Source organism: Acomys minous (assembly GCF_964271855.1).
Source record: "Acomys minous genome assembly, chromosome: 1".
Classification (NCBI taxonomy): domain Eukaryota; kingdom Metazoa; phylum Chordata; class Mammalia; order Rodentia; family Muridae; genus Acomys; species Acomys minous.
Genome location: NC_140483.1, coordinates 135,396,014 through 135,406,403, shown reverse-complemented (window position 1 = coordinate 135,406,403; position 10,390 = coordinate 135,396,014). Strand labels below are relative to the sequence as shown.

General features: G+C 35.2%; 1 protein-coding gene across 1 annotated transcript; it reads left to right on the top strand.

Annotated features, from left to right (window-relative positions):
• The first annotated feature begins 1,265 nt into the window (after positions 1-1,265).
• LOC311586449 (uncharacterized protein) lies at positions 1,266-8,180 on the top strand. Its single transcript, XM_084762458.1, has 4 exons — positions 1,266-1,379; positions 1,603-1,650; positions 4,870-5,016; positions 7,910-8,180. Exons 1-4 carry the CDS (start codon positions 1,314-1,316, stop codon positions 8,177-8,179), a joined length of 531 nt encoding a protein of 176 aa, XP_084618584.1. The 5' UTR covers positions 1,266-1,313; the 3' UTR covers position 8,180.
• The last annotated feature ends 2,210 nt before the right edge of the window (positions 8,181-10,390 follow it).

The window sequence follows — 10,390 nt, the reverse complement described above, 5'->3', positions numbered from 1 at the left end:
AAAAAGCTTGATATAGTGATAATTTATTGATGTTTTAGTGACTATTGTAAGGTAAATAACTGAGTTATCCACCTTTGAAAGCAATGGTGTTTTCTGTAACCTATAAGGCAATAATCTATCTGTAGGGTAGGTCAAGAGAGTAACATTGTTACTATGTTGGCTTCTGTTACTTAAACCCATTGGCAGTACTGAGAAGCTTTCTTCAAACTAGGACATTCTTAGGAAACCTTTCATGACAGGGCAATGAAAATAATACATGGCATTGCTTTGTTATATTTTAAAAGACGGCACATAGATGTTAAGCATTATTCTTGAAAGCAGAGCATTTACATAATGTACATTTAAGCATCTTCAATTACCTGTGCAATTTATTCCTAAAGTATTTGTGACTGCATATGAGGTTCAAAATCTAGCAAGCTGATGCTTTGGATGGCAAAGGACCAACAAGTTTATTATATAAGAAGAAAAATATTCACTAACAGCCATTATAATCTCAGTATGCCAAAATGACCTAGTGATATATAATTCTAGTCATTATTTAGATGAGCTGGGTGATAGAGTTTAATTAAAATCAACATAGAATAAAGAAAAAAATTGAATTAGTTAAAATAGTCTATGAAAATCAAAATTCTATAGCAGTGTGATCTCTGAAGACCATCTAACCAGACACTAGTTAACATAAATGCTTTATCTTTTAGGTATATGGCACTTATTACGGGACATATCAATCATGGTAAATTAGTCTATGGTTTCTGATATATGTGTATTTGTGCATTGCTAAAACATGATTCATGTATGAGTTGTAGTATTTAAAGTAAATAAAAATGAGAAACAATTTGGAAAGTGAAAGTTCACAAGCTTTCCTGTTTTCTAACACAGTTAATAAGCTTTGAAAGAAACTCATGAAAACAAGGTGCTGTGTCACACATTACAGAAAAATATTTAACTGGAAGGTTCAAGGTTAAACATTCTGGGAACTGTTTTTTCTCTGAATTTTCATCTATCTTTGTTTGAAGTTTCCAAAATGATCCTAGTTTCTTTTCTTTCCAAATTCCTACCTTGCTTGCTGTTTGCCTGTGAGTCCAATGAGCTGCTTACACAGTACAGTAGAAGGAACATTCTTAGGGCTCATGTATGAGCTCATGAGAAGTCTGGCTTCTGCATGGGCCTTATGGATGTCTGTGGGGTGTTTCCACTAAGAAAATAGACCTCACGCATGAATACAATACCTCAGAGAGCAACCCGTATCTGTTCTAATGGAACATGAAGTTGAACTTTTAGGCAGCAGCTAGAACCAGTGGACAGGAATATGAATGAGTACTCTTTCATACATAGTTCAGAAGCCTTTACACATCTCCTACCTTAGCTTACAGCATATGGTAAGTTCACCAGAAATCCAAATTGACAATCAGTAGCTAGGAAGCAGTAAACTTAGAAAACGGTGGAGAGTAAAAGGGAATTATGTTAGTACACTGGAATTGTGAATTTTATTTTCCACAGCCATAAATATCTGTATTAAAAGCTAGAAATGAAATTCCCAGAAATGAAATTCAATCTTCAATCATGAAACTTAAATATGTGTGACCATTCATATTTAACTAGTTGCAGACACAAACAATGGAATTCAAAGAGATTGCGACAAAATTTAAGGTAAGCGGACATTTATTACAAAATGAGGCAATTTATTATATTTTTACTTTAATTTTGTGTGTGTGCATGTGTGTATGCTAGTTATGTACATACATGTGGAAACAAAAGGTTGACGTAGGATATCACTTTTATTTCTCTCCACTATATATTCTATAATCCTTTATGCAATCTTTTGTTGTTTATTTCCATCACACAATTGTAAACTATGGATATTTAATCTTACTATTACTACAGATTTTATTTAAACAAGTGATAACTTGAAATTGCCTAAGCCACTGAGATTAAATCCACATTATGAAAATTTTAGAAAGCAAATTTATAATTATGAATTTGAATTTCTGTTAATCTTGTTTGTATTTGTATTTACCTATATCTACTATACATATTTCTTTACAGTGGCATTTTAGGTATATTTAATACTTAGTGCACTTGTTATACCCAGACACTCTCCACCTATTATTATTTGATGAATGATGCTCTGGATCATCTATGACTAACGAGTCAATGGATAGCTGAACAAATGACATGTGCTATTACCTTCATGATCTATTCAATGCTATGTGTTGTATCTAAAACACGTGAGATAAAAGGCTTTGCTTTTAATAAGCAAGCAAAAAAGAGTTTCCTCTTTCTAATGAAAAGGACAAATGACTATCTTTGAATAAGAAACATTCTTTCATGTGCTCCCATTAAGTGCAGTAGGAGATCTTACATTCTCATGATTTCTTTTTCTATATATGAGATACCACCATTATATCATTATCTCTTGATGCTTTCTTTACAACATGGTGATGAGAATGCTAATAGTTTTACTATTAGAACATATAGCAATCAGCACATGTGAATGTGCCTTCAATGATAACTAAATGGACAAATTCTGCATAAATTGATTCATCATCTGTACTAGCTCTTCCCACTATTATGCTTCACTCTTTCCTTTTCATATTGATAATCTTTTAGGCTTGAAGAGCATAAGACTTAATATTGGTGGACCTACTCACATTATTGGAAAAATATTTCTGTGTTAGAAGTTTATAGCTATCCTACTGCTCCCTTTGATTTCAGTATTCTATGGCAACACCATTAATTATAAACTTATTTCTAATAACTATATTCCATTATAACAAATACTTCCATATAAATGAATTCTTCAGGGAAAATGATATAATGAAAATGAAAGCACTGCAAATGTATGTGTGTGTGTAATTAAAAATTCTAACTCGATTTTTTATTCATTACATATTTATCGGTATTAAGAGTTTTCTACATCATCTTGGAAAAGCAATATTTCATGCACCCATTCTGTATCAATATTGAATCTAATTAACAGTCCATTTCCTAACCATATATTTGTACACATAATCATGTATGAGTAGAATATACAGACATATATTTTGTATACAGCTGGGAGAGCTTATTCTTAGGCTTACCTGAGCTAAATTGTATTTAAGTCATTTCAGGTTAACAAGTTCAAATCCATCTGGTGATAAAAAAAAAAAAAAAAAAGAAATGAATTTGGCAATCAATGAATTCAAAGGAAGTGACTGAAGATTCCAGTTTTCTGAGCCAAAGCATTATTTTATTATTTTCTTAAATGTAAGGGCTGAATAACTTATTTCATTAAAAATGATGGTGCACTAAGTTGATTTGCATATTGCTTCTGCCTCTATGAGTTAACATTTGATGTACCCTCTTTAGTCAATTTGTGCATCTGCACAGACAGATTTTCATTAGATCTTCACAAGCTGCTGCCTGCCACACTTGAGGTTGTCAAAGGACAGCTCCTTCCCAAGTGCTCAGAAGCAATCTTCAAGATTAATAAAATGGTAGGCAACCCTTCCAGTTTTAAAAATGAAATGTACAAGAAGAGGAAAGATAACAAAAGAAAGGGAAATATACAGTCATAGTTAGTTTTTCTGTGATGAGGTTACTGAGCCGATTAAATATTACTTCAACATGTAACATGCAAAGCTTAGAAAGTCACTAAAAATGAGCTGGCACATGAAAACATTATGCTGGAAGCAGTAGTGAGTTACTTCAGTTACTTGTTTAAAAATAGAAAGTAACATAGTTTTACTGTGCAAATGCCAAGAGTGTACACACAGACACATAGACGGTGAGTGAAGGTACAGGGAAAGACATATACATACACACAGACATATACACATGCACAGTTTCAGTGGAGTGTTACTTATTTCTACTGATATCAACTGGTAATGAGACTGGGTAATGAGGGTAGTTCTTACAAGTAAGGCCTTGTTTCTTAGGCAAAAAGAATTTTGCTGGGTTTTGCAGCCCTGTGCAGCAAACTGGGAATGTCTCGCACATCTGAATTCTCACTATTTGTCTTCCTTCTTACCTGTGAACATTACGCTTCTTCAGTATACTTCCTTCAGATTATGTCCAAAGTAATACAGTATTACTTTTAGCATTGGGTTGAAAAACATTAAAAGACCTGGGATTCTAGATTTCTTTTTCAATTATTTTTAAATCTATAGTTTCTACTGCAGACGACAACCTTACTAAATGGTGAGTTAGGCAGGGGAGATCTTGTTTTAGATTGTTGGTACCACAAATAGTGAATTTACAATCCCTGTTTGAGGAGTACATTCCCACAAATTTAGTAACTTAGCTCTCCTAAGCTTGTACTAACAAATTATTAACAATCTCTAGCAGCTTAGGAAGTGTGGAAACTGTAAATTGTTAGTTTTCTGAGAACTTACTGAGCAATGGGATTAGGAAGTGGAGGATAACAAATGTGTTTGTAAAGAGCAGCTGAATATATTACTAGCACACACAAATACAGTTCAAACATGAGTTTAACAGAAAAACCTCACAACTCTTTCAAATGATCTGCAGACATTACAGTCCTGTAAGTAGCATAATTCCAGGTCTCCCTCTAAACTGATACTCATTTGGTAAAATTGACTTGCATTGCAACATCTAGGAAAGATTAGAAAATGCCCTAATTTTAATTAACATAATGAAATTTGGAATACTATATATATCTGATTGTGTTTATGATTAGATCAGGAAGTTTTCACATTTAACTTGAACATGTGGGTCACTAAAATTAACTAGTAATCACAAATACAAAAGTTTTGAGATTACAACTGGGTCTAATTGTTTCCTAAATTTGAACTTTTTCAAGACTTTGCCACTATGTAATCAGACATTGTAGCTGTTTGTGCTTGTTGAAAGGTTTCTTATGTCCCCCAGATCCCCTTTGTAGGATTATGCCAGCTTTGCAAAAGATCTGGGGAAAACACAACAGATCTAAAATTCTTTCATCTCCTTCTGAGCAAATCTCTAGGCTGGACCGGACCAAGAAGTGCTGCAGCTTTCCGTTCCGGGAAAGAAGTCCAGGTAAAGGAATCTCTGTAGCAAAGAATAGAAAGGCAGAAGGCCAACCTGGCTTTTTGCTTCCCCCTCGCACTGTTGGATGCTGTTGAAAGAAATTAATCTGAACAGATTTAGGACTCTGGGCTTTATGTCCATATGGATTGGCAGTTGGTGAGACCTCGCTATTAACGGTGCACAATTAATAAATAATATGTCTCTGTTTGCTTCCAGAGCTGTTCAAGCAATAAAAAGCTTATAAAAAGATTGCTTAGACAAAACCCCCACATATGGGCAAAGTCTTGATCCATGCTGGATGTCTTCCATTCAGGAATCCCATTAGCATTTAGCATGGAACATCACATACCAAGCACCAATTTGTTATCCACTTTTTTTTTTTTTTTTGCCAAAATGGACCCAGGAGTTAGGTATAGTAATTAATAATTCTTTCACATAAAAGAATGAGAAAAAGAAACAAATAGTATTAAAAATTGAAACAAGCAGTTACGGCCAGGAAGGCATGTTACTGTTACAACAGCAGTTGAGGCTGGAGCCTAAGAGCATCCCACTCAAGCTGATGTTGTTGTTGAGTCAGGTCCCTTTGTGTATAGCATGGTAAATGACTCTTAGGTATCACCTCAGCTCTGGTTTCAGAAGGCAAGTGAATTTCAAAATTTATTTTTCGATAATTATGTCATATCTTACTAGAAAAATCCTGTAGCCGCCATTCCTAGAAATTGACAGACAAAGATTGGAGCTGCCATTGGGTTTTCCTAAACTGACTTTTCCAACAGTACTTCATAACATAAATGGGTATATTCCAACCCCATCTGAATTTGTGGCAAATGAGAAGATCAAACACCAGTGAAAGAAGGTTCATCTGTGCAGTTTACATCACTAACAAGTTTGGAAATGAATTGTTGAGAAAGAAATGGAAATGGAAGCCTCTGCCTCCTTTAAGTTTGAGGACTGACTCACATTCTATGGACAGCATTTAGCATTACACAGCATGGTCTTACAAGGACCTGTGCACTTCTTCCATCCTTCCATAATTCTTCCAAAGGAGAGGGGTGCTCCTTGCACGCATGCTTGATTTTGCTTTGCCTTTTAATCTTAAGTTTAAAAACAAAAGAAAAAAAAGGGAAAAATCTATATATTTTACAAGTCAAACTTACACGAGAGACATTTCAAATACTGAACATAAATCACTCCTTTGAAATAGGTCATGTTTTTTTTCTCTCCAAGAAGCTTAACTTTAACACATAGGTTATAGTGATTGTACCGGCAAATCAGGTAGGTTAGTCTGGGTGTACTAAATAAAGTTGCCTACAATCCTCCACTTTTCATGTATTATTGTATAATACACACATTGAACCTTGTCCAACTTTTTAAAGGATTACATCACATTTCCTTCCAAAATTAGTAGTTAATATCGTCATTTCCAATAATCTTATTAACTTTATCTAAGTGTTAAAACATTTGGTCAAATGAGCAATCACAACAATCAACTGAGAAAAAAAACAAACAAACCTAGCTTTCTTTACTTAACAAAATAACACTTCTAATGCCTTCAGGAGAAACTATGGAAATATTTGCTGCGCCTTCTTAGAAGTTCCACATGTGTAGGTAAATTCTTCATGCAGAATTTCAAATGCAAAAACGTGGGTACAGGCTTTATTCAACTGGATTCCATCCTACCTCTGAGGAAAATCACTTTTTTGTATCCTAATGTAGATTTAATAAAACCCTGGTAAGATGTGGCAGGCTTCCTTCCTGTCCATCATTGATTTACTGCTTGAATGTAGGAAAACACTTTAGAACAACACCCCCAGGGCTGCTGTTAAGTTCTTCTTTATTGTGAAGGTGTCAGAAAACTGCATAAGATAGCCTCTAACTTTAAAGTGATTTATGAGAAAAACTCAAGAAGAAGTAAGTATAGCTTTAGCATCTCAAATGGTACACAGACAAAATAGTTTTAAATTATATCATGTATTTTCTGAACAATTCAAACCACAACAAAGTAATTAATTTACTAAGAGAATATTCATTAAAAATAGTTACAAATATGCACTTTTTTTGTATTTTATTACCCTTAGATTCACATACTGTATACTTTTGCAAAGGTTGATTATTCACACATTTAATTTCTATGCCTATAAAACCCCATATTTTAATATAATCCACCAGGCAGGAAATGATCATACTGTACTAAATATTTTAATATTAGCCTGATGTTATGAAGTAAAATATAAAGGAGAAAGTCATTTTAGAGTCTGTGACATTTCACACTGTTCTACTGTTAGCAAAGATCTGTAAATCGACCTTTCTGTGATATCAGTTGGGAATTTTAAAATCCTAATACCTAAACTATAAAGTAATTAATGAAATACAATACATAAAGTCAACAGTGAGTATAGCAGTGAACATTTGCACATGTTTCTTTTTGTTGCTAATTGCTTTTCAGTTATTAATGCAAAGAATTTTCATTTAAAAACAATGCTTTCTTAATACCAGCTGGAATTGCTGTTTATAAATTACAATTCTGAATTGTACTTACATCATGTATAGTAATTTGCTAAACAAACTATTAATAATAAATTTGGATATTTTAGAGAAATAGCATTTCTTACCAAAAGCACTAGTGATATCATTCGTGGATTTTCCAGCTTACGTAACATTTGACTTTTGAGTCATAGCTATGTCACCACCCGCCTTGCTGATCATCTGGAATGAGCTAAAGCAATGCCTGATGCAACACTAGTGTGGTAAGAAAATTTCAAGAAATATCTATGAAGTTCCACTAAATTTATAAAGGCATGATATATTTGAGAGATAGACAAAAACATGAGGTTGTCATTGGTGTGTGTGGTGAGGAATTATCATCTAAGTAGACTCTTCCAATTTTCTCTTTCTCACTTAGAGCCCTGACAGATACTGCAAGGGCATTTTGCAGCCAGGCTTCATTGAAGATATTTTGAAGAATATATCAAGACTGGTGAAGAGTGCCACCTCCCCAAATCATGATATAGTGACACTTGGTACCATCACAAAGAGACCAAACAATATCTGGGAATTGTTGTTCATGGCTTTAAACCACTTTTGTAATCAGAAACAGGAATATGTATCCATTCACCTCCGTTTTGTTCAAGAAGCAATCTCTATGTTCAACACATTGAAGTTGCAGACATAGACCCAACGAGCTAAATGACATAACTATATTTATAGAATATGTATATATATTAGTTAACTAAAATGATTATGAGCTTTTCAAACATCTTTGATGTTATATTTCTCTTTTCCATTTCTCTCCTTCTGTATTGACTTTACATCTCATTTCTGAATTAAAGCTCATCCTCTGACTTTCTCATTTCCCTATTCATATGATTTGTGTCCTATTGTTTTCTCGCCTACCTCTTTCCATGGTACCCTCTCATTCCTCTTTTCTGTGGTTACTCCACATTACAGCCTCATTCCTGAAGACTTGTAGATGTGGACTAGAGAAAACTATATGGCATTTATCTTCTAAATCAGGCTTAGGTTTATGTCTTCTATTTGGTTTTTGGTCTATATGTCTGTTTTTTGTACCAGTATCAGATTGTGTGTGTGTGTGTGTGTATGTGTGTGTGTGTGTGTGTGTGTGTGTGTGTGTGTGTGTGCGCGCGCGCGTGATTTTGATTGCATTGAATCTGTAACAGGCTTTTTTGGATTGATCATTTTCAGAACTTGATGTTTAACAACACATTAGCATGGGTTGCCTTTCCTTTTTATTGTCTTTCTCAATCTCTTCTGAGGCTGGGGAGATGGCTCAGGGGTTGAGTGCACTGAGTGCTCTTCCAGAGCACCCTAGGTTCAATTCCAAGCACCCACATGGCAACTCACAACTGTCTGTAACTCCATGATCGGGCACCATCACACTGATATAGTTGCAAGCAAATTACCAGAGCACATAACATAAAAGATATAAATTTTAAAATGTATATTCTCAATGTCTTTCTTCAGAAATTTATTTTTTTTTTCTATGAGACCTGAGTCTATGGACTTCTTTATAAGTTCTATGTCTATTATTGACAGAAAAGACTAGGACAGAGCATAGTATATGAAGACCGTGTAGAATCTGAGTATTCTGATAGGATGAGGTTAGATGAACACCGTGTGTTGAGCTGGTGTGCATATTGGTTCAAGACTAGAGGTTAGGGATATTGTGGTTAGAGCCTATCACACTAGGCCTAAGCACTGAATATGGAATCAGGTCTAGATCTGGGACTTCAGGAGGCTGTGTGGAGGGAAGTTTCTAGTGAAATCCTCAGGCTGAATCTAAATTCAAGATGTATGACTCCGTAGGATAGGTAGAGTTGTTTGAGGTGGGTGGAAAGGAGTTGGGACAAGCCTAGGTTCTCTGGTTATGAACAGGAGCTTTTGCAGAGAGCACTGTGGATGGGGTTGGTCATGCAAGTTGAAGTTCCCTCCCTTTAGGAGTGTGCAGGGAATGGCATAGGGAGACAGAAGGGGCATCTTGGGTATGTAGGAAGGGTAGGTTTTTGTGGCATTTACATAATGAAATATACAAATTAGTATGGTTGTCAGGAAACAAGGCCTATTTTGACACATTCTGAAAAAGTAATGTTACAGAACTTAGCCTGGTTACTGTCCATTTACTAGAAGAGCCTCATGATAGCAGAGGGCACCACACATAAAAATACACTGTGTGTGTGTGTGTGTGTGTGTGTGTGTGTGTGTGTGTGTGTGTGTAACTAATCTTTCTCCTTTTTAAATGATTGCCTCACTTCATTTATGAATCTCTCTACCTTTGTTACTTACATAATATTTCACTTTCTCAAGATTCTACTTCTAAACGTTGTGGTTAGATTAAGGCTTTTACATTAATATCTAAAAATAGTGATACAATTTTATGAAAACTTCCAGGATAGTTAGACCATGTCTAATCAAAATCATGTATTTTTCTTCAAATGCCATTTGCTTATGTGATATATCACTTTTATCTTCCAAAACTTTCTGGGCGCATTTCTGGCTAAGGGCCATTGGGACTCGTGGCCGGGGGCAGCTTCCATAAACTTAATTGCAGAAGCAGTTAACAGAGGGTGCCCAGAGATGAGCATCCATTGGACAGATCGCAGATGGCATGGAGCAACCTGATTGGATGCCCAAAGCCTTGTAACTTGTCTCTTCCTGTATAAAGGAGTGTTTAGCCTCTTGACTGGGTTCGCTTTCACTTGCCTCCTGGTGTTCCTGGTGACTCTGTGATGCTCACTCCCTCAGACTAAACCACTTGCCCTCACCCACAGGCTGAACACTTAGGAGGATGAACTACGTCTGGGACCTAATGTGACATTGGGCCCCTCAAATTTGGCAAGATGCCCACTGTTTCTCTCAATGAGTAGGC

Excerpts from the sequence above, each read along its gene's own strand:
- LOC311586449 (XM_084762458.1), top strand. The coding sequence starts at position 1,314 with ATGAGTACTCTTTCATACATAGTTCAGAAGCCTTTACACATCTCCTAC. Across the intron at positions 1,651-4,869 it reads AGATTGCGACAAAATTTAAG|ATCCCCTTTGTAGGATTATG; the intron begins GTAAGCGGACAT and ends TATGTCCCCCAG. Across the intron at positions 5,017-7,909 it reads GTTCCGGGAAAGAAGTCCAG|AGCCCTGACAGATACTGCAA; the intron begins GTAAAGGAATCT and ends TTTCTCACTTAG.